Here is a 23635-nt window from a genome sequence, read left to right as displayed (position 1 = left end):
CTATAGAAGATGCAACGCGTTAACGGTGTGGCTTGGGTGACGTCGGTCACTGGTAAGGACGGTTACAGGACACAAACCAGATGGATCAACTAATGACAGTAATACTAATGTGTGTTGCTTCTGGTGTGGCCCCGTACATGGCAGCGGGTATCATCGTCTTCATCCCTGTGGTCTGACCGAGTGACGGCCCCCCGGCCTGGGCCCCATGCATGCAGTGCCAAGTGGGTGGGCTGCGTGAACCCACTATGGACATGTACATCATGTCTACAGTAATTGTACATACCGTGAGTATGTCGTCTGCAGGAGAACTATTCGCCCACAGCAGCCGACTAAACAGCAAATAGCAGTCTCGCACTACAGCTGTGAACACTGTCAGGTACAATAGCACACATTACTCACGGTTCAGTGGTACATGTATTCCTAACAGCAGGCACCGTGTATTATGTTACGGTGTTTTCAACATGGCTACACATGACCACTGGCAGTTGCTGAAGATATGGAGCATTACCACCGACCAACAACTACAAAATTCTAAACATGCTTCAGGTCTCAGTCTGGAAACTAGTTCGAAGTAACCATGGACTGAAAATGGCAACCTTCTCTCTACTAACGGCACATACTGGTACAACAAGTACAAGAAGCCTGTGCCCAGTGTGGAGCATGATTAGACTACGACTGGTAGTGCCGCTGCGTGATCATGGTGATCATGGATGGTGATGTTCACAGTTCTCTTGCTGTTACTAGTATCAGATAGAGAAACTACGTAGTGCTGTGAAGACGCCTTGCAGTTGCAGCATTGACCAATGCGCCAACTAGGACCTGACTCAATGGTGGCAGTTCTGATAATTCGAAAGTGAAAGTGAAGAGTGAAGTCTTTGACTAGGTCGATAGGGCATGATGTTTGCCACCGTGGAGTAGAGTGAGTGAGTGAGTGAGTGAGTACGTACAATCATGTATGTGGGTAGTTCCACTGTGCAGCACTCGGCAAGCACTTTTAAAGCAGTCATTTCCACTCCCACGCCATCTAGCGGTCGTCTTCCCGGTGTCAATGTATACTTAGCAGTGCTGACAACTTTTTCGAATACAGAAATTAGCATGTTTCGAGCTTGATCGAGCGAGCACAACAATACTATGCCGATGGAGTTGTCAGTGGTGATAGGATTAGCACCAGAGGAAGGAAATGTCCCCTTGATACAACTTACTTGGCAGTGACTTGAATGGGTATTCAGAACATTTTTGTGCGCGCATTATAATACAGGCAGCGTAGCAGAAGCTTGGAATGCTTCCGACAGATGGAAAGCAACAGCATGGCTGACTCCCAGGGAATGGGGGCTAGGAACGCAGGTCGCCGCTTGGCCCGCTGAAAAAGTGTGTAGACTCGACGGCTGTGAGTGTTCTCTCCAGACAGGCGCGATGGGAATCATGATGGTGGGAGCTTGAGCGAACACGCGTATGTGGGTGTAATGATGCGCTCAGATTGGTGATCACATGGGTACACAGGTAGGCCGTAGGGTGGGCGAGATCTCTAGAACACGCCAAGGGCAGTATGACGTCGTGGAGGCCCTCTCGAGACGTCGACGGTCGCAGTAAGAAAACCAATAGGCGCACCATTGACTACTACCACGTTCTGTTTGGCCATGGGTAACGACTGTAACTCACCCCAGTCCTATCCCGGTACACATGGCACACGCAGCACACTCCCCTGCGCGGGGTGTGCCCGAAAGAAGCATCAGAAAAGCCCGACCAGTGACTTGTGCTTTCCATTACCAACTTTGCTTCATTGCCTGCAGAGATAAGTTCGTCTTCAGCGTCTTTGTAAACAGCAAAGAACGATCAGTTTCGGTCCAGGATCCAACTGCTCTGGAGAAGAAGCTTGTACACAACTCTAGCCGAAGATTTCAGACATAACAGACACGGACATTGCCTACTTTGCCTTGACTTGCAACCTATCCCGACTGGCATTCGGTGCCCTCCATCGATCGCTGAACAAAGGCCTCCCATCACCGGTGTCATCTTCAAGTACTCCCCATAGTTCCGATCAGGAGGAGGAGGAGGAGGCTTGTTCGAGAGCTACTGCTAACTGACCTACAAGGTCTTGTAAGTTCATTATAATTATGTAAACGTAACCTACTAGTAACCGCGGCTCTGATGAGAAGTCTTGGTTCACACCTTCACACTGCTATCCTCTAATGTCGTGGTTCACACCTTCACACTATCCTCAGTCTAATGTCGTGGTTCACACCTTCACACTATCCTCAGTCTAATGTCGTGGTTCACACCTTCACACTATGCTCTGATGACCACATGCGTCTTTACTCTGAACACTGCAAGTTTGTTCCTAAAACCATCAGTGACCACTACAATTGTAGGCATTGGAGACCTTTCGTGAACCCAATCCTTATTGCATGTACTAGGAATACCAGAGGAGTGATAGTTGAGAACTGACGCTCCTGCTAACGACAATAATATTACGTTGGGGTGCAGCAGTACGGAATACGCTGCCGTTGTTGCTGCTGCTGCTGCTGTTGTTTCTAATCCTTTTGCTTAGGGTTTCCTGGTCATTCCCCTCTCCCTAACTCCGCCTTCCACTTGATAAGTAATGCGGAATCGCTCCCAGTGCTGGTCTGGCTAGAGCCCCAGTGAAAAGCTCCATAGAACAAAGCTTCTTGAGAAGGAGGAAGGAGAATTAATATTAAGGAGGACTCAGTACCAGATTGCAACTTTGCAGCAGCTGTTGTCAGGGTGGTCCAACCATCAAAGCTTCGTCCATATGAGTACACTGTACTATATCCGCGTTTCAATCTCCTAGACTTTGACGCACCAATCACCATGCAGCCCTTTCAGCTTTCATTCCCTACTGCCACTGCCCGGCCCCTAGTAGTGTGATCGAGGAGAATGCATAGTTTCTAGTCTGGTCCTCCAAGACGTGCGTACATGCATCTTGTCATCTACTGTAGCATCTCGCTGTTTCATAAGGATCACTAGTATAATCGGTTGTGGGAACCTTGCGTGGATTACAACAACCTGTCTTGATCGGTGTATACTGTATAGGTCGGACCCTTGAAGTTACTCACTGCGACCAGCGATTAAATACATCCATGTTTGTTCTTTAAAGCTAATATTGAAAAGGCCACCCCCAAATTAAAGCACTAGTAGTCTCTGTCCAGACGGATAGGGTCTACAGTAAGAAGACTAGAGTGTCACTGTAGAGTGTAGTGGTGGAGATATCGAATCATAGAATGGCCATGTCCATGAGGACTACATGTTGTCGTGTTCACCGTTGACCTTTCTGCAAGGCGTGTCAATGTCACTCGCCAAAACTCAGCGAAAGGACTGGAACTGAGTGAGGAGAATAAAGCATGACACAATGGCCGCCAAGTTACTTGGCAAGGTCAGCCACCCTAACCCAGGCAAGGGAGTACAGTGTAGCTACAACATTACTCCCTGCACCAATCAAACACACAACTAAAACCTACTCCGGTACTAGTACTCGTAGATCTCGGCGCTAGTGCACTCTTTCCTCCTATTCCAACCGTTACGTCATGCACTCTACACCTTCACCTGCTTGTACTTGTGCATGTGGGTACATCTACACACTGTATCTGATTGTCTCATTTGAAACCACGGTCTCCCCTGTTTCATTCTGCTTTGCAGCTACAAACCGAGAATGCTGGATATTCGTGCCATGCAGACGGCTGCATTCTGGCGGGCAGTGGCCGCAGAGTTCATTGCCACCTTCTTCCTGGTGTTCGTGGGGTGCGGTTCGACGCTACCGTTCAGACCCGATGAAAGTCTGGACATCGTCAAAGTGTCACTGACGTTCGGCATAACCGTTGCTGGATTAGTTCAGGTAAGCTGCTTGCTATCTTCTAGTAGCTTTGACGATAATTATTATTTTCATGTTCGGAGTGTTTCTCCTCTCACGTTTGAGGATTATGATCCGCGTTGTGATAGAGCCACTTGAACCACAGTGTACAGAAAAACTGTACATCGAAAGTATGTCGTCGGCTGGTTTCGTCAGTTCAGACATCTGTCTTGTAATCACCATCCCACGGGCCACAGTGACACTCTGACTCAGCTGAGTACTACGAGCGACGCTCCATTCCTCCGTCAATCAACCATGGTTCGTTTGCTCGGAACGTTGAGCATACACACTGCACTGGTTGGTCATCTCGTCTCGACTGAGTACCTCTGGACGTGTCGCAATACATGGTCAGTGTCACCGAACAAAATAATAATAATTGATCGCGTGAATACAGCAGCAGCGGAAGCGCTGCTCGCCGTGGGCAGTTAGTAACGGGCGATGGAGCGTGTACAATATTCAGGCTGTGCCAGAAGTCATGGAGATGGGCTGCTTCCGGCCACACGGCACCACACTGATCAGCCATACATATAGCCAGTAGGACTGTGCACCAGCCGAATGGTCGCAGTAGGCTATAGCCTAATAGGTCTACATGGCTTTGTACTCCTACTCGCGAACAAAACCGCTCTTCACCAATGATAGCACAGCTGACACATTAATTAACGGCTTTTCCAAAGCAATGTGTCAGGCACTGGCAGATGGGCCAAGCCAGTGTAAACTATCATGATTCTGCATGCAGGACAGATCAGAGCAGATCTAACCAGGAGATCACTACAGATGATCCAAGGCTGAAGACAGCTGCTGGGTGGTTTGCATAACAATCAGTGTATCATACTAACTGTCTTCGAAGTGCACTACAGTCAGTGTAATGAATAATTGAATATCTGAGTGCATTGTGTGCATGAAGACAAACAAATGCCGGAATTCCTATCCAGCCTAGCATGTATGTGTTGCGGCCATTGGACCAGAGTGCACCTTTGTGGTTTCTAAAAAGAGATTCATTTGCCACACCTAAACACCATTATTCACAGAGTGCAGCCACTAGTTGCCGTGTGTATACACAACAATCCTGGTCATGATTGCATCTCTTCTCTGTGTGTGTGTGTGTGTGTGTGTGTGTGTGTGTGTGTGTATGTGTGTGTGTGTGTGTGTGTGTGTGTGTGTGTGTCTGTGCACACGTGTGCGTTTGTGCATGTGTCTCCGTGAACACAGTTGTTTGGCAGTGTTAGCGGTGGCCACATCAACCCCGCAGTGACAATAGCCATGCTGGCAACAGGCAATATCAGTCCAATCAAAACACTATTCTACATCCTGGCTCAGGTAAGCACAGATGATCTCATAACCACATGCATGCTGCATAACAGTGCATATTGCCGGTGAAATGCACTAGTAGTAGTAGCCACTACGAGCCATTCTTAATCCGGATATATCCCCTTCCAGTGTCCCTAAGGCATTGAATACTACATCATGTGGTAACGTTAGGTGGCCCATACATGGTAGTAGCCAAGTACAGAAGAAGCATGGTAGTAGCCAAGTACAGAAGAAGCATGGTAGTAAGAGTACAAGTAGGTGCTACTTTACTCTACAAGTACAAGTACAAGTACATTGCTGGGTAATCCAACAGGCAGCCATTGGATGGGCCAATGCTGTTGCCCATGCATTTGCATGTGAACTAACACTGAAAACCGCCTACTGTAAGACATGTATATATAACGAGGAAGCAAATCTAACGTTTTAACGGATGACATTTCTTCGTTATAATAAGATCCGTTGAGGCCGTACTGCTTCATATATGCTGTGTGTGGATATGGCAGAATACTGCAAGATCGTTAACATATCTTCTCGTTAACCTTTGAATTTTGGATAATCGTTAAATTTGCGACTCGTTATAATAACATGTCTTACAGTATTGCGAGTTTATACAAAAACGTACCGCAAGTAATATTCTCCGCTATGAAATCATCCACAGGCCGACATCCATGCAATGCATGACTTGCATGTGTGCCCTGATCTGTGTTTCCCATTGCTTTCAACACACACACACACACACACACACACACACACACACACACACACACACACACACACACACACACACACACACAGTGCGTTGGTGGAATCTGCGGCGCAACACTGCTGTATGCCGTGACCCCGGCGCACGCCAGAGGTGGCCTCGGGGCAAACGGCTTGCTCAACGGGACCAGCATTGCCCAGGGCATCGTCATCGAGGTCGTCCTCACAATGCTGCTGGTCTTCGTCATCTTCGCTGCCGCTGTGGACAAACGCAACCAAGCTGGCGGCAGCGCACCGCTGATCATTGGCTTGACAGTCACAGCGACCAACTTGTTTGGAGTAAGTGTACTGAAGTACAGTTATACTCATACTCATACACGCACACCGAGAATACAGAATACAGTAAAACCTGGCAAGCCGGCCATTCTGATAAGGCGGCCACCGGTCCTAGAGGACCACTACAACTCGGAACAAAGGATACCATTTAAATTACAGTCAAATGACCCTAGATATTAAAGGAGAAAAAGATTAGAGGCCACAGTGATTCAGAGTCAGACGTCTTTGCACAGATCACTTGAAGTTGAAGTCGGCGCAGTGGCTGCAAGCCACAATACAATACATTGAGTGATGACACGTTCTGGATATCTTGCATTGAATACACATCCGCACGAGCGTGTGTGCACACTGCATGCACTTGGATTGGTAGCAATGTGAGTTTCAATGCAGTCAGTGCACACTATGCTGCTATGTGATGTGAGCTCTCTCCACCTTGGTCCATGATTGTACATGTACATGACTGTAGTCAAGACTACTGCCGGTTCTGACATGATTATAGCAAGATAACCACGATGGCATAAGCCATGCAATCGAGATGCACGCACTCTGACCAGCGGCTGCATGCTCTTGGCCGCACACAGCCGAGAGAGCATCTGTGTTGCTCGATGATAACGGTCTGCTTCCTTTTGTCCGGTGCATGCTCTATCATACAGATCCCTTACACCGGAGTGTCGATCAATCCAGCACGATCGCTTGGACCAGCGCTGATCAGTGGACAATGGCAGCATCACTGGGTATGTTGTACTGGTGATATGGCTAGGAAATACCCTGCCTGCGTGTCCGCGGCTCCAGGAGAGATCAACCAACAACAACTACGCCAGTATTTATTAAAGTACATATACTTGCACAATCGAACACACACGCACACACACGCACGCACGCACACACACACACACACACACACATACACACATACACACGCGCGCACACGCACACACACATACATGCACACACACACACACACACACACACACATACACACACACACGCACTCCCCGATCGTCCCCACAACGTCACCATGACTGTACACTCGTATGTCGTTTGCCGGTAACTTTCAAATGTCCGTAACTCTGAATCACAGACGTTTTGACGGGAGAAAGGCCGGAGACATGGCATGTGGCGTCACTCTTTCCACAAAACAGTGGAAGCAGAGGTGAAAAATTCCCATTAAAACTCGTCCAAAGGGTGCCTCGTAGACCGAAGTGCACATAACTTTGTGTCCCGAAAACCGAGGTACCCATGTATGGTGAGATCCAGTATCATGGGGAGTGCATGCAGCAGCATACATTACTGTAATTATACGCCTATCTCAAAGTCATTTTAAAGACAAGTGTTGACTTGATTGATTGTGCTGTGGTCAGCAGAGAACAGTGGGTGAGGAAACAAAGTGGAGAAGCATGTTTGTTCTCAGCACGACGTGTGCAGTAGTTGTAACAGAGATCAAGGCTCGTATGTGGGCATGCAAAGGTTTGACGCTGAGTACCAACATTGCTATGCGTATTGTCTGCTGTGTTACCTCTACAGATATTCTGGGCAGGCCCTATCATAGGAGGTTGCACTGCTGCCATACTCTACCAGTACGTCATCGCCCCAATGCCCAACGATGAACGGGAGAAAGACGCAGAGAACGCACGTGACAGTGAGCTACATTCGACGAGACCACTGCATCAGTGCCGCAAGAACTCCGTCTTCTCTCTGGGCGACCTGCGCTCAATCGACACGGAAATAAGCAGCCCTGTCTATATCAACAAGTCGTCCTCCCCAAGCATGCCAGCCATGCCAGCTACAAACGCCACCTTCATACCAAACCCAATCAGTATCGAGCCACCAGAAATCACAGTCACTGAGCCGTCTAAATCAACGAGTAACAGCAAAATATGAGCGATGCTCCAGTGGTGACAGAACTGTATACAAACAGGACAGCATGCGTACCTCGTACATCTGTCAAGCTACACCGAAAGCTGAACACTCTACCTTATCTGACGTCGCAGCATACAGCGCCGTGTCTGCATGTTGTTGTTGATGTCTGGGATCTTCTGAAGCACCGGCACGCACTGTGCTTCTCTTCCTCTCGAACTGTAGCTACAACAAAAGAGCTTGGCTAAAACTCTGACTGACCGTCTCTTCTGGATTTTGCAACATACAGATTCTGTCTCCGTGTGCTGTCGGTGATGGCTATGATCTTCTGAAGCACCGACAAGCAGTGTGCCTCTCCTCCTCTTTCCCTGTAGCTTGCTGGCTATTATGTCAGTGGCAGTATCATCCATTCCATGACACAAGAGTGCATCTCTTTCTCTTCTTGTCAGCTCGTCAGCTGCTGTCCTCAACATGCATACCGTAATAAGGGATCAGTGACATTTTGGTCAGACAAGGGCATGGTGCTCTGTACAAGAAGTGTGCCGGGAATGGCTGTATAACACTTGGCAACATGTGACGGCACCCATTGCAACATAGCAACACCGCTGGCTATCCTTACTGAAGCACACACTGGCCGCTAAACAAACTCAGCCACATGCACAACTCACTTTTAAAACAGTTAACCTAACCTCAAAGAATAGAATATACGGTATGTTGACATAGAGATTACATCATGGTAATCAACTCAGTTCCCACTTGACCAGACATTAGGCTTGCTACTTCATTTTCTCACTGTACATGTACAGTTTCATATTTTAAAATCATGTCAAAGCCAGCTACAGGTACTGGTACTTCAGTATTATCTTTCTTTCGTGCATGAGGAAATTCCCCATGTGTGTGATATAAGCTTTAAAACTAAAGTTCAATTTCTTTTGCAACCAAACTATTGGACCTAAAACACAGAGGCACTGAGGTTCGAAACATAATTCCACCTTCCTTCATGGCACTGAGCTTGAAAAAAAAAGTATATGTATTCTTAGTGTGGATTCACGATAATAATTATTATCACCAACTAGCAATATACTTTTAAAAATCCTGTAGGACGTGTTACGCAGCTTATAAGTGATAAGTACTAGTGGGTTGTGACCAGGGAGTCGTAAAAAAAGTATTTTACGACTCCCTGGTTGTGACAACTGTGGCTCACACTTATTCTGTCCCTCCAGGAAATCGCGATTCCACGGACGCAACAAATTTCGCGATTTTGGCCCAAACCCGCGATTTTCTGAAAAATCCGCGATTTCCCGCGTTTTTTGCTGTTTTCTGCACTTCTTTTGACATTTTTCTGCACTTTTCACGCAGTATACAGTGCTTTCCATGAAAGGCATGATCCTGCTCGTAGGTTATTTCCACAGTACGCAAATAGCGATTCTAAGGATACAACAAATTTCGTGATTTGGCCCAAATCCGCAATTTTCTGCCAATAATTCCGCGAGTTCCTGGCAAGTTCCGCACTTTTCGCCGCATTTTTTGTTGTTTTCTGCCGCAATTTCTTGCGCAAGTTTTCTAGGATTTTTTCCGCAAATTCCCGCAGGGACAGCTTATTAAACCTAAACACATTATACACAAGAGAGGTTGGAAGCTGTGTCGCACCTCTGAGTTTCACGTACTACTAGGACACCGGCAGCTTCCAATCTCTCTCTTGTGTACACGGCTCTGCCCTCATGGGTATTGAGCACTCTTCGGACAGTGAAGCACACCACTTGATTACGTCAATATAATTATTATTATAGAAAAATTATGTTGTGACCGTTATGAGTGCAGTTTCTACTTCAGCTGTATTTCATGTTCAGCTGTATTTCATGTGACAATTGCTTTCTCTGTTCCCTTTATAAAGGATGGAACTGAATACAGACTTGAGGAAAGTAAAAAAAAATGTAAAATAGATAAAACCCTGTCCGAGAGAGAAAAGAGAGAGAAAAAGAAAAGAGTGGAAGAGAGGGAGAGACGGGAGAGACGGGAGGTGGGGGTGTTGATACACTGTCTAGTAGGTAAAGAGAAGCACCAGTAAAAACAAACTCAACACGCTTAAAAAAAGAAGAAGTTAACGTATGTCATTGGAAAATATACCTGTGAGAGCGGCTAGAATAAAAAAAGGATGGTTTCTTTGAACAAGAAAAGAGTTGAAAGCTGAACTGACATTAATCTAGAACATACCACTGCACCGTGACTTGACTGGAGACTCACCATCAATAGAGTAGATAGCTGAAGACAAAAACAAAGAGAGGGTGGAAATCAAGACAGGAGGGTATTAGACTATTTGCTGATTCACACACCACCGAGTTGGCAGCGATGTTAGGTCCTATGCCAGCGGGCACATGCAGCAGCAGGTGGACAGGAAAAAGCAGGTCAGACAGCAGAGAAGAATAAGAGCAGCATTAAACATGGACCATTGCGAGCAAAATCATGTCTTCAGGGCTAAATCACGCCACGCCGATGATACTAAAAAATATTTCTCGAAAACCGTTACTCAGTCCCAAAGACACAATCTGACTTACAATGGACAACATATTAGAGCCACCATGGCCACCATGGACATGCATCGAGCTAATATATTAGAGCCACCATGGACATGCATCGAGCTAATTGCACATGTAACAGCATGGGGCATTCTACTTTTCTGTTCGATTTAGCCAACACATAAAGCACATTCACAAGTCCACGGCCGGCCCTGTGTGCTAGGTAGTGGTGAGGCATACAGGTGGGTGTAAGCCTCGTAATGGCGACTTCCAGTACTGAACATCATGCAAAATAACCAGTACTGAACATCATGCAAAATAACCAGTACTGAACATCATGCAAAATGAACATGAAGTAGACAAGGGTGAAATGAGTGAGCCTGGCCACTATTGACGGAGCGATCAAGTATTCGCGAGGGAAAACTAGAATGCAGAGGATATGCTTATTTCTCGTTGGCTGAGCGAAGCGAAAGAAACGAGAAATGTTGTTCTCTGCAAAAATTATTTGCACGCGCTGAATGGGTATGGGGGCTTTGGTTGCTGCGAAGAAGTGCGTCTGCATAGATTTGCAGTTCATTGTTTTTCTTCTTGCCAAGTGTGCAGATACTTAGTTTCATTGTCGAGTTTTTCCTCTCAAACATTGTCATGAGTCGTCGTGGTGCAAGCGCTGGTGGGGAGGGAGGAGGTGCTCATGATGTGTCCGCCTTCGATTTTCACCGATTCGGACAAGATAAATACGTCGACTTCCGAATATGAAACTGCCCTGGAGAGGCAGGATGAAGAAGCGCCTTCAGCCCGGATACCACATTCACAGCTCGAAGCAGAGAGGGACCTGCTGGGGATGTAGTTAAGGATGCTAGAGCGCAGCGTCAGCAAGCTGACGGAAAGAGGCCGATCACTGAAGAGGAAGAGGAGAGATTCTTCAGACTCTAAACCGTCACCGTCATCGTCGTCGTCTTCCTCCTCCTCGGATTCTAGCAGGTCTAGATCCCCGAAGCGCAGGAGAAAACCCGATGTCTCAGGCTGGAAGACAACGAGTTATGCGAAGCAGTTCGTGCTGAATACAGAACTGCTGAATCTGCTCCAAGCCCAGAAATCAAAATCGAAGACAAGGAGAAGGAAAGCTGCAAAGAAAGGTGAGAGGTTATTGAAGAAGAGGCAGGAATGGCTGCTGATAGCAGAAAATCATGGCCACCAGGTGGCGACAGCTTACCAAGACGAAAGCCAATTTATGGCTGTGGGTGGGGACTCAAAAAAGCAGAAACGTCTCCAAGCGGTTATCTATTCCGAGGGAGCAAGAAAGAAAGCAGCCGGGGCCGTACAGGGAGCGAGCATGGGAAGCATGAATATCCCCATGGCGCAGGGAGCCGGTTTGCCGCTTAGGCAATCACCCATGCCCGTGCAGCCTATGCAGGGTAATCTACCCTCCTACGAGCATGTACATTGTATCAATGTTTTCTGAAACGAAATTGGTCAACCCCCTCCCACCCCATAACGAAATTATTTCGTTTTGTGAAAAAAAGTGCGATATTAGTGAGGTTCTGCCACACGGTAAAACGTGCCAAAGTACGTATGGAAACTTCGCCGCGGTACGGGATTTAGTTTGATACGGATTTTTTCATACCGTTTTCCGTGTGAAGCGCGCTTCACACGGACTGGACTCCGTGTGAAAAGTGAGCGTACAGAGTACATGTGGTGGGGTGTTCGTGCATGCTTCGAGCATGCTACGTACAGCAGAACCGGTGCAACGTACGAAAATTCCGTGTCAAACTTCACTGCAGTCGACACGGAGTTTGGTACATAGTTCCGTGTAGCAGAACCTCTCTATTTATGGATGACCCCTTAGTTCTAGGTTTAATAAGTGTGATTACTGTTGAGCTTGTACTGTTACCTGATTGTATCTGATAGTGGCAAGAAGTCTTGTGCAGCAGGCCTGCACATACCGCATGTATGTAGTTATTGTGCGTGGTTGTGGTTCAGTATGCGGGTTGATGCACGGGCAAATCATTTGAAGCTGAGAAGCACTATTTTTCACACCAGTACCCAATTCTCTGTCGTATTCAATATTCAGTGCATTTGGTAAAATCCCAGCTCAGGTATTACCCTAACTTATGGGCAGAGTGGATCCAAAAGTCATTGTTTGTCATCATTCGTTGACTTCGGATCACCATGTTTAAAGGGGAACTGTCACCAAAATTTTTCTTTGTCTTATCTTGTAGTTCTTTGGCTCCTGATCACGATGGTGTTATTCGTTTTTCTCTGCGATGACTGGAAGTGGGTGGAAACTTGAAAAGAAGGTGCCCAAAATTGTCCCGAAGTACCGAGTGACGTCACGCTGGACTTGACCTCCACGCGTACATTCATCGTCAAAAACGAAGTCCAGCCCGTGTGCTGGTCGATCGAGCCAACTGTTCAATGTACGGTGCACGCTTTCCTTCTGAACTCGCACATTGATGTGTACGTTGTACACAATGAGAACGCCAAAAAGGGACAAAACAAACAAAAGTCGACAGAAGTTTGTCGCACTGGTACTTCCTCCACGAAGCTCCAGCTCTTTGTTTTATTTGTGATTACGAAGGAGTGGAAGGATGTTTGTTTGCTGTTAGTGTGACACACATACCTCGTACTTGAAAATTATGTCGTTGTATCGAAGGTGGCGGTGTTGCCCACCCGGCTCTGAAATGAAAGATGTCGGAGTTTGTCATCTGCATCTTCAGCAACATCGCCAGATGAATCGCCTTCACGTAGCTACATTGCGTTCCTTTGGGGCTCGGGTCGGCGGTGTTGTCGCCGGCCGGAGGAGTACTGTTTTCGGCATACGCGCTCATCATCGTGTATTTCCTCACACGAAAAGTTCAAAACAACGACGTACTTCCGTGCTCACAAAATAAAACTTAGATCCTCGCGGAAGAAGCCAAAAAGGTGAGAGCTCAGCTGCTTTTTATTTTGATTTGGCTGTGTAGCTGCATGTGGGTCTCTGCCTCTTTGGCATTCTCCTTCGGTTCGACGTACCCATCTGTGTTAGAGTTCAAAAGGCACACATGCACCGTACATCGGAACAGCTAGCTCAATCGACCATGTACCAGCACACGGGCTGGACTTCGTTTTGGACGACGAATGTACGCGTGGAGGTCAAGCCCGGCGTGACGTCACTCGGTACTTCGGGACAATTTTGGGCACCTTCTTTTCAAGTTTTCACCCACTTCCAGCCATCGCAGAGAAAAACGGATAACACCATCGTGATCAGGAGCCAAGGAACTACAAGATAAGACAAAGAATTTTTTTGGTGACAGTTCCCCTTTAAGCCTTATAAGTATATGATTGGATCTAGGTTTGGGTCACCTTGCCCCTAAGGCGATCCGTATGCTAAACAAACTCGAAGAGCTGGCGTCACAAACTCACCCACTATAACAGTCTGACCGCAAAGTAGCAGCAGTAGCCCACGGTCTCCACCGGCCAGCACCGAGTCTGAGAGGCAGTACACTTCCCATCGTGGTATAGCTAGCTACAGCTAACGTTAAAGTCTGCAGCACCAGTGAAACTTGGCGTGTATTCAAATAGGAAGCTGTACGTACTATCCACCGCCGGCAGTAGCCAAGGCCATGGTTGCTCCGTATTGTAGGTAGCCAGGGTATCAGGATGGGTGAATTCTTTGCTGCTTGGATGGCTCATCACGACATCAGCATCAACGTCAGCTGCGCACGTGAATAAGGCATCAGGGCTGGGGTGAGCTTCTTGAGATAATCCAGATTATGTTCGGAACAAGGAGAGACGAGGTGTATAGACAGCTACCGGTAACCGGCAATTAAATGAGTACATTATAGGAGTTGAAGATGTAAGTATCACTCTCAGATGTTGGGTATTTTCTATGTTAGCAGGTCAGGGTGTCCTCTAGTACTGCGGAGTTACTGCAGTTGGACGATTGTTTGGAGCAGCTCCCTTGAAGACAAACACTGGCCAAGGGACACACTACTCAGATCGAGACAATCTTCGGCACACCATCTGGTCTGTCGGCCAGTGAAGCCACGTATCCAGGTTGACCACCAGCCAGTTGGGCAGAAGCCGCTGAGGCATTCAATTTTCCACTGGCCGCCTCCTGCTTTCTCTCTTCCGCTCGCCGTTGTTTGCGCTCCTTCTTCTTGTCAGCTTTGCGAGCTTTGCCAGCAGTGTGTTTGCCGACCTGGAATAACAAAAACAATAAGAATGATGTGACAGCTAAATGAGTATGTCCTCGCAATGAGTATGCTAGAAAACTGCAAGGTATTCGTGTGCGTACATGTATGCAGGTGGATCTGGTTGTGCCAGGAGGGCTCCACGGACCGGGCTACCCACACCGAGAAGTTGCTAAACCATATCAATTATAATTATCATGTGACCAAAGTAAGATACTCATAAGATGGACAGGCGGTCTAAACAGGATAACATTACCAGCAACTGTAACTTATATCTCACCTTCACTCGGACAGCGGATGATGGGACAGTGCCACTAGAAGCTGTGCCATGCTGCTTCTTGACCGAGGGCGGGCAGCCAGTCTCTGATGATGGGGGTGGTTTCCCAGCGCAGGAAAGCCCCAGGCCAGAGAGATCCACACCACTGGCACCAGTGACAATACTATCGGTCTGCAGACAAGATATCGGCTCAGCAGCGGCAGTGCCTGTAGACGATGCCGACGCTGCTGATGGTTGATTCAGGGGCCTACTCAACTCCTCAATTTGAATTGCAAGCAGTGCAGCTTCAACATCATCCATAAACAGTGGCTTCTTCGTGTTGGCTCCAGAACCTGATGACACTCCTGTAGCGCCTTTACCATTTTGGTATATAGGAGGTGGATTGGGTGATGATGGTGAAGATCCGTTGCTTGAGACTCTACAACCACAAGCGGCATCAGATCCATGCGGACAGCTGGCATCCTCCTCCATAGACACCCTGCCAGAAGCCGCTTGTTTGCGACTGCCGCTGGGAGGTGCCATGTCGGTTTCGTCAAGTGCTGGCAATCCCTGGCGATCAGACTTGCCGGAAATCGGAGAACTCGAAGGTAACACAGGAGCAGGCACAGCTAGCGCTGGAGATGGTGTAGAATGTCTGCCAGGTGTACCAGTATAACACTCACTAGATACCATGGGAGAAGTTACTGATGCTACTGTTGTTGTGACTGCTGATCTACTGGCGATCTTCGATACTTCCAATAGAGCTGCTGCTGCCGCCGCTGTCGTCGCTAAAGTGACTGGTGTCACAGGTGTAGTGCATGTTGCTGGTGCTCCGGTCACTGCTGCCGGTTTGACCTGATCTTTGCCTGCACTGGGACAAGCCGAAGTAGAAGAAGGGGGTGCTGCTGCCTCGCTTGCAAGCTCAGACTTATCTGAAGGAAAGAAAGAAAAAAGAGTGATACAGGCAAGTTCTGATCTGATGGGTCTCCAAGGGGAATGGACAACTGCATAATTCATTGCAGTTATCGCCTGTGACATTCAGCAAATTTCAGCAGACAACAAGATGGTGAAGTGTCGGCAGATTACCTGTGCCTGGGGACTGGCTATGCAGCATAAGCACGCACTCGGTAGCCAGCTCAATGTCATAGTTGAACTGCTCCAGAGCTCCCTCCAACAGTACAATATCCTGAGGGGAAGAATTGAAAAGAAAAAGCAACAACTGGATGCGGAGGTCATGCACAGCACAGCATGCCACGGTACAGCACTACACAGTATCGTAAAGCACGGCACCACACAGCACGGCACCACACAGCACGGCACCACGCAGCACGGCACCACGCAGCACGGCACCACGCAGCACGGCATCACACAGCACGGCACCACGCAGCACGGCACCACGCAGCACGGCACCACACAGCACGGCACCACGCAGCATGGCACCACACAGCACGGCACCACACAGCACGGCACCACACAGCACGGCACCACACAGCACGGCACCAAGCAGCACGGCACCACACAGCACGGCACCACGCAGCACGGCACCACGCAGCACGGCACCACGCAGCACGGCACCACGCAGCACGGCACCACGCAGCACGGCACCACGCAGCAGGGTACCACGCAGCACGGCACCACGCAGCACGGCACCACGCAGCACGGCACCACGGCACGGTATGCCCCCACATGAGCGCGACCCAAAACAGCGCCGTTGACTTCAGCGCCCCCCAAAAGCCCCATCCCCATAACTGGACATCCCCTAAACAGACCACCCCGTCAGCGCGCACGCTCAATACAGGTCGACTCATTTACACTCAAACCCAAAAGATGGACACTCGACTTGTCAAAGACTCAAATCATGATCAACTCGAAATGGCCAGTTCGGTATTGAAGGGCGATATTGCCTGGATTCAATTTATAATCAACTCTAGAAAGCAATGATGAACTAAAAAAAGCAATTATCGACTCAAAAACACCAGTTCAGTATTAATGGCGATATTGCCTGGATGGACGTTAACAGGTCCAGATACAAAATTAGGTTGTAGTCAACTCTAGAAGGCAATGATCAACTCAAAACAAGCAATGATCGTCTCAAAAAAAGTTCACTGTTAAATTTTTTGGTTTTCCGAAAATGGTAATCTGCAATGGATTGTCATTAACTGAAACAGAAAAAGAAAAAAATAAGGCGCCCATTTTGGTAGTCAAGGGGATGGCCCACGCCTGGTAAAGAGAAAAAAATGGAGAAGATGTAAATATTCAGAATTTTCGCTTCGCTCATCTTCCCTTCTTCGGTCCTACGTAACCACGAACCTTCCAAGTTGGAAGGTTGGTTTGCGCACTGGAGATGTGTTAGAGCTAGGTCTCGGGCCGCTGAATGTCTCAGGGGCCTGTCAGTTTCGTGCCCTATTATCCCACAGTCACTTTTTGACTGTTTATCATCTTGTTACAGTCGTGGATAGTTTCTGCACAACTCGTTCTCATGTGTTTCTTCTCTTTTTTGCATATCTTTTTTAGGAACGGGTTTGCTCCTGATATCCACCATGGTAATACTAACATCAAGAGTACATAAAACTGGCTATGCACTCTTGCTAACATGAGCCTGCACATTATGGGTCACGTGTGTAATGAGCTGGCTTATATTCGGACGTTAACGTAATTGGTCGCGCCAAAATGGGGCGTGCAAGAGATGAGACGAGCTGTAGTGACACCGTGTCACATTAGGTCGCGCTGTACTGGGGGTGCTAATATGAACACGCGCCGTTTATGGTTGCGCTGTTTTGGGTGTAAATCCACGGCACCACGCAGCACGGCACCACGCAGCACGGCACCACACAGCACGGCACCACGCAGCACGGCACCACGCAGCACGGCACCACGCAGCACGGCACCACGCAGCACGGCACCACGCAGCACGGCACCACGCAGCACGGCACCACGCAGCACGGCACCACGCAGCACGGCACCACACAGCACGGCACCACGCAGCACGGCACCACGCAGCACGGCACCACGCAGCACGGCACCACGCAGCACGGCACCACACAGCACGACACCACGCAGCACGGCACCACGCAGCACGGCACCACGCAGCACGGCACCACGCAGCACGGCACCACGCAGCACGGCACCACGCAGCACGGCACCACGCAGCACGGCACCACGCAGCACGGCACCACGCAGCACGGCACCACGCAGCACGGCACCACGCAGCACGGCACCACGCAGCACAGCACCACGCAGCACGGCACCACGCAGCACGGCACCACACAGCACGGCACCACACAACATGGTACCACGCAGCACGGCACCACGCAGCATGGTACCACGCAGCACAGGACAGCGTGGTGCAGGTACAGCACCACGTAGCAGAGCACGGCACGGCACAGTATTGTCTGATTCCACCAACTAAAAGACCATCTGCAGTTATTCCAGAATAAGAGAGCTGGTTCCCATGAAAGTAAAAACTTGGGACCATCTACCCACACCCTAATATGAGCTACATGTTTTGACCAATCAGCAGCGGGCATACCGTAGAAATTTGCTGCCTGTGCTAAAATTGGCTGAGGAGTATGGGGTGTAACCTACGGCATGTCGTGTAGTCAAAAATGAAAATCTCTCAGAAAGCGTCGAAAACTATCTCAAACGATAGCTCTTGTGCTGAAGCACGACTCCTGAAGATTCGAGGGGATTCGCTCAAAGGACTTCAGAGATAGAGCATTTCGAAGATCGAGATAGATCTGCAAATTTCACAATTTTGATTTTGTAATTGGTTCTTTTCGTTTTAGAACGCAATCAATCGTGTTATGATAAAAACCTTCCTTGATATAGTTCAAATTTTGTGCAAATCTCAGGAGCACTGCATGGAGTGATTTGGCGACCTCTGCGCATGGGTTTGGTTACCATGATAGCTGTCAGAGTGATTGCGCATGCGCAAATTCAAATTTGATTCAAATTAATTATCTGATGGAAACATTTTTGTTGTTTCGTTCTGTGACAAGCTGGCAGGCGTTGTTTTTCTATTGCGATGGGGAAGAAGCGAGCTCAAGGCCGACCAGGCAGACCCAGGAAGAGGAAATTTTTCATGGAAATCAACCGCTGAGAGCCGAATCGGTAGATGAAGCTGCAGTATGTGCGCCAGAAAATCTTGACGATTATCTGCCAAATTTCAACGATTATTTGCCTTCTAGTTCTGATGATGCTGAGATTTCTTCCGAGGATGATCTGAGCACAAGCGATTCGAGTTCAGGATCCAGTTCAGACTCGGACGATGACAATGATGCAGAATTACCTCATGGATTCAGGCTCGTCGACTTGGTGTGTCTTTAAACTCTTTTGTTGGCTTCTGTGTGTTGCAAAATTTGTCATGGACCAGTCACTCTGAGTGAGCCGAAGAGTCAAGGGTTTGCATCCTGCCTGGAGCTGACCTGTCAAACCTGTGAAGCTCACACATCGCAGTATATGTCAGACAAACATAAGCGTGATTGGGATGTAAACCGACGAGCTGTGTTTGGCATGCGCTGGATCAGTCGCGGGCACGGAGCAATGCTGAAGTTGGGAGTTGCTTTGAATATGCCTGTGCCCATGACCATCTCCGCATACCAAGGACATGCCAAGGCTCTACACAAATCGGCCAAGGTTGTTGCTGAGCATAGCATGAGTGCGGCAGCGACACAAGTCTTGGACAATGCACCTGGAGATGTCGTTATTGCCGACACTGCCGTTACGTATGACGGAACCTGGATGCGCAGAGGCTATGCATCGCTGTATGGTGTTTTTGTGGCCATGGCATGGGGCACAGGCAAAGTCCTTGACGATGTTCTATCCCGATTCTGCCACCAGTGCGCCCACTTCAAGAACCAGCATGCAAAGAAAGAGTTGACAAATGCTGAACTGCAGGACAAGCTGGACAACCATGAATGCCGTGCCAACACCCAGAGCTCAGCACCCGCAATGGAATGTGAAGCTGCCCTGAAGATATGGAGGAGATCCAGAGAAACGAGGAAGTTTCAGTACAGTGTCTTTATAGGGGACGGAGATACAAAGAGTTTCAAGGCAGTGCATGACTCATATCCATATGGCGAAGACGTGGAGATCACGAAGGAAGAATGCGTGGGCCATGTTCAAAACACGTTGGACATCGGTTGCGGAAGCTAAAGAAGGACCTCTCTGGGAAGAAGTTGGCTGATGGTGGCAGGATCAGTGGTCGTGGTCGTCTCACAGACCAACTTATAGACAAACTACAAGCCTACTATGGTATGGCAGTGCGCAGCAACAAGGGCGACCTACAGTCCATGGCCAAAGCCATAATTATGGGCTTCCATGATGCACCGAGTGTCAACTGATGAGAAGCCCCAACATCTGCACTGTCCACCGGGACTGGAGAGCTGGTGCAAGTGGCAGCAACAGCAAGCTGGTGGACCGCCTTACGAGCACCACAACGTCATACCTGAAGCAATCTTCTCTGTAATCAAGCCGATCTTCATGGACCTGTCCGCACGCCCACTACTTGAGCGCTGTATGCGAGGCGCCACACAAAACCAGAAAGCATGCTTCAATGGAATTGTGCGGCAGCTCTGCCCCAAGACAAGCTTCTGCTCCGCTCTGACTGTAGAAACTGCAGTCTACATTGCAGCAAGCTGGTTCAACGATGGTGCTGCAAGCATTGAGATGCTATTCTGCAAGATGGGTCTACCCGTAGGCAACTACACCGCCTCCACCAGTGTGCTGTTGGATGCCAAGAGAAGGTCAGGTGCAGCCAGAAAGCAGTTGGGGCCCATCAAGCTGTCCAGGAAAAAGCGCAGGAGGTTGAGGAAGGGTGGACAGGATGCAGCAGAAGAGCTAGAAGGCAGGTATGTGACAGGTGGTCACTATGACATCATCATGCTGTGGCAGGTGGTCACTATGACATCATCATGCTGTGAAATGCTGAGATTCGGAGTGCTTTTTTCTCCTATTTTAGGGGTGTTCTGCAGCTTCTAACCACGATTGCAGGATGCCAGTGCATGACACATCCCACAATGTACATATTCTGAACTCTGTGACATGTTTGGCTAGGTGCTAAACTTATTGTTCCGTGCATTACTGCAAGTTTTATGATGTTTACACCTCATTGAAGGAGGCGTTGTCAATGTGCGCGAATTTTTATATCTCTTGCTCTGGGTACTGCGTTTCTCCTTGTCAATAGATCAATCCTGTCTTTGGTTTAGCACCTCAAGTTATATACCGTACTGGCAATATATGTTGCCGCAGTGAGGCCATGAAGCGTTACATTGGCACATGTTTGCCGCACGCAGGGCGTTACATGCAAAGTCGCACAGGAGCCGTTACACAGGTTTCTATATTGCCGCAGTCCTTTTTTTGCTATTGCTGCATCACTTTTTTGCTATTGCCGCATCATTTTTTTGCTTTTGCCGCATCATCTTTTCTTTTCATCCACATTGAAGGCACAGAAATTCAGTTGCTATCCAACTGTTACAAACCCGACGGCAAAGGGCGACAACGATATCAATAGAAGACTGTATATTTTTTAAGTTAATGAGTGTACAACATATTACAAAGTGACCGTGGCTATCATTAGTCATCACTGCTGCTGGAGTCGTCATCGCTGCTCGAGCCATCACTGCTGCTGGAGACTTTTCACCACGCGGTACACATGCTTTCGCAGTTTTCAGCCTTTTTTTGGAGTGCAAACTGCAATGAAAAGATCGCCGCACCCCGCCGGACGCGCGTTACGAACTCAACGAAAATTTGTCGCACTAGCCTGGTCGCGCGTTACGCCGTACCCCCCCCCCCCCCCCCTGCGTTACGCGGCAACATATATTGCCAGTACGGTAGTAGCAATTGTGTTTTGCAACTTGTTCCTCTCTTCTCTACATGGTTTTCTTCATTTTGCGGTAGCTCAGTATGCGTGATTTTTCGAAGAATTTCTAATTTGTACATAGAGTGACCAGTTTGGTTCATTGGCATGTGCTCAGAGTGCGGTGTGATATGTTAGAAGAAAGCACAGAACATTTTGTGCAATTCCAATGAGGGAGACTGAAGTTACGTCCCGTTTGCCGATGCCGGTCCGCGAAGGCATACTGTAAATATACAAATTTTCGGCAGCTATTTAATTTCGGCTATATTCGGCACCGACCCAAAACGCCTAAATTAAAACGCCGATGAAATTTTTCACAGCATCTGTCGCACTATACCATGCCCTCTACCCCACGCCGAAAATAAATCGCCGCCGAAATGTCAAAAAAATCGTGAAGTGCCGAAATTTTGTATATTTACAGTAGTCCCACCTTAAAGGGGAACTCCGGTCCAAAATCACCCCCATTTTTTATTGCGGAATCCATTAGAGTATGTCGTAAGTGGTAGAATGGCGAAAACCGGAAGCTTCTACGACAAGGATAACATACCTAAATTACCAATTGCAATTTTCCATATTTGGCACGAGGGGCCCCCGCCCACCCTGTGACGTAAAACGTTCTCAGTGACCTCCAAATAATTAATTGTTTTATTCAAATGGTAGACCTGCAGAAATTTTGAAAAAGGTATTCACTGTTTTTTCTTCAATCAATAACCCTTGTACAGGTCGTCCCCCGTTAATACGAGTCCGGTTAGTACATAAACCCCGTTAGTACATAAGAAATCTCAAGTCCCGGACGAAACGTGGTCACTTCCATACAAATTTTGTCGGTTAGTACATAATTCGTTAGTACATAAACCCCGTTAGTACATAACATTTCTCCGTACCCGCATGCCACCTACCTCAATAGTACATAATTTGTTGTTCTTTTGGCCTTCCAGTGGAGGCACATCGTGTTCTAGTTTCTACTTGTGGACGCAATTAGCTCAGAAATCAGAGCGCACATCACAAACCGACAAAGCTCTGTTGTTTTTTCGAGTGACTGTACAGGCGCCGCTGGGCATGTATCATGTAAACTGTAGAATCTTCGCTGACTGTGATCGTTATAACATAATTTTTATGTTATATCGAGGGAATCAAGAATATCTCGCTCCCTAGTCATGGCAGCAAGAAACACTCACAAAAGTTGAAAAAAGTGAAAAATTCTGGTATACAAGCAAGTTATGTACACTGTCGTTTAGTACATAAACCCCGTTAATACATAACATTTGTCAAGTCTCAGAGATTATGTATTAACGAGGGACGACCTGTACTAGTATTCATTCGATCATCATGTTGGAGGAAGAGGAGACCACGGGAGGTGTGGAGGTGGACGCCACTTCGGATTCAACAACACCGAGGCCTTTTAGGTTCGAGCCGAAGCGCGCATCAGCGTCTGCGAAACTGTCTACAAGTAATATTTCTGAGACTACAAAACAGATGAACGTGAAGAGAACGCTTTGGTTGCAAGTGCTCGCGTGAGAAGCACTGCTTGATGCCGTTGCGGACAATGCAGCATGATGTGGAGCGAGGTCGAGTCGACTTGTTGCTGGGAGGTTCCTGCAGCTTTCAGTAAACGCGGCGAGCAGGAAGGGCTGCAGTGTGTCACGCAGCACTCAGAGTTTGCTGTTGTTTGCCTGCAAAAATCAGTGCTCGAGGTGGCATTGCTTTCCTTCGAAGAATTTTGGGCAAGGTGTGGACCGTGGTCAAACAGGTGAGGATTCACTGAAT

The 23635-nt window shown here is 48.2% G+C and overlaps 2 protein-coding genes across 2 annotated transcripts in view; one reads left to right on the top strand and one right to left on the bottom strand.

The window, feature by feature from the left end:
* Positions 1 to 833: 833 nt before the first annotated feature.
* On the top strand, positions 834 to 9166 carry LOC135804747 (aquaporin AQPAe.a-like). Its single transcript, XM_065318700.1, has 6 exons — positions 834 to 2097; positions 3655 to 3850; positions 5075 to 5182; positions 5969 to 6214; positions 6865 to 6945; positions 7736 to 9166. Exons 2-6 carry the CDS (start codon positions 3668 to 3670, stop codon positions 8090 to 8092), a joined length of 975 nt encoding a protein of 324 aa, XP_065174772.1. The 5' UTR covers positions 834 to 2097; positions 3655 to 3667; the 3' UTR covers positions 8093 to 9166.
* Positions 9167 to 9832: 666 nt separating this feature from the next.
* LOC135804746 (uncharacterized) overlaps positions 9833 to 23635 on the bottom strand; it is a 28184-nt gene continuing 14381 nt past the window's right edge. The window contains exons 7-10 of the mRNA XM_065318699.1: positions 16099 to 16198; positions 15037 to 15944; positions 13987 to 14764; positions 9833 to 10330 (exon numbers count right to left, since the gene is read on the bottom strand). Coding sequence (XP_065174771.1) covers positions 14558 to 14764; positions 15037 to 15944; positions 16099 to 16198 — 1215 coding nt within the window. The 3' untranslated portion in view covers positions 9833 to 10330; positions 13987 to 14557. The remainder of the gene's footprint in view (positions 10331 to 13986; positions 14765 to 15036; positions 15945 to 16098; positions 16199 to 23635) is intronic.

This window comes from Sycon ciliatum, chromosome 1, assembly GCF_964019385.1.
Source record: "Sycon ciliatum chromosome 1, ocSycCili1.1, whole genome shotgun sequence".
In the NCBI taxonomy this organism is placed as follows: domain Eukaryota; kingdom Metazoa; phylum Porifera; class Calcarea; order Leucosolenida; family Sycettidae; genus Sycon; species Sycon ciliatum.
This window is presented reverse-complemented; position numbering and strand designations above follow the sequence as displayed.

Coding starts and splice junctions, on each gene's coding strand:
- LOC135804747 (XM_065318700.1), top strand. CDS start 3,668: ATGCTGGATATTCGTGCCATGCAGACGGCTGCATTCTGGCGGGCAGTG. Junction 3,851..5,074: donor CCGTTGCTGGATTAGTTCAG/GTAAGCTGCTTG, acceptor CCGTGAACACAG/TTGTTTGGCAGTGTTAGCGG. Junction 6,215..6,864: donor CAGCGACCAACTTGTTTGGA/GTAAGTGTACTG, acceptor TCTATCATACAG/ATCCCTTACACCGGAGTGTC.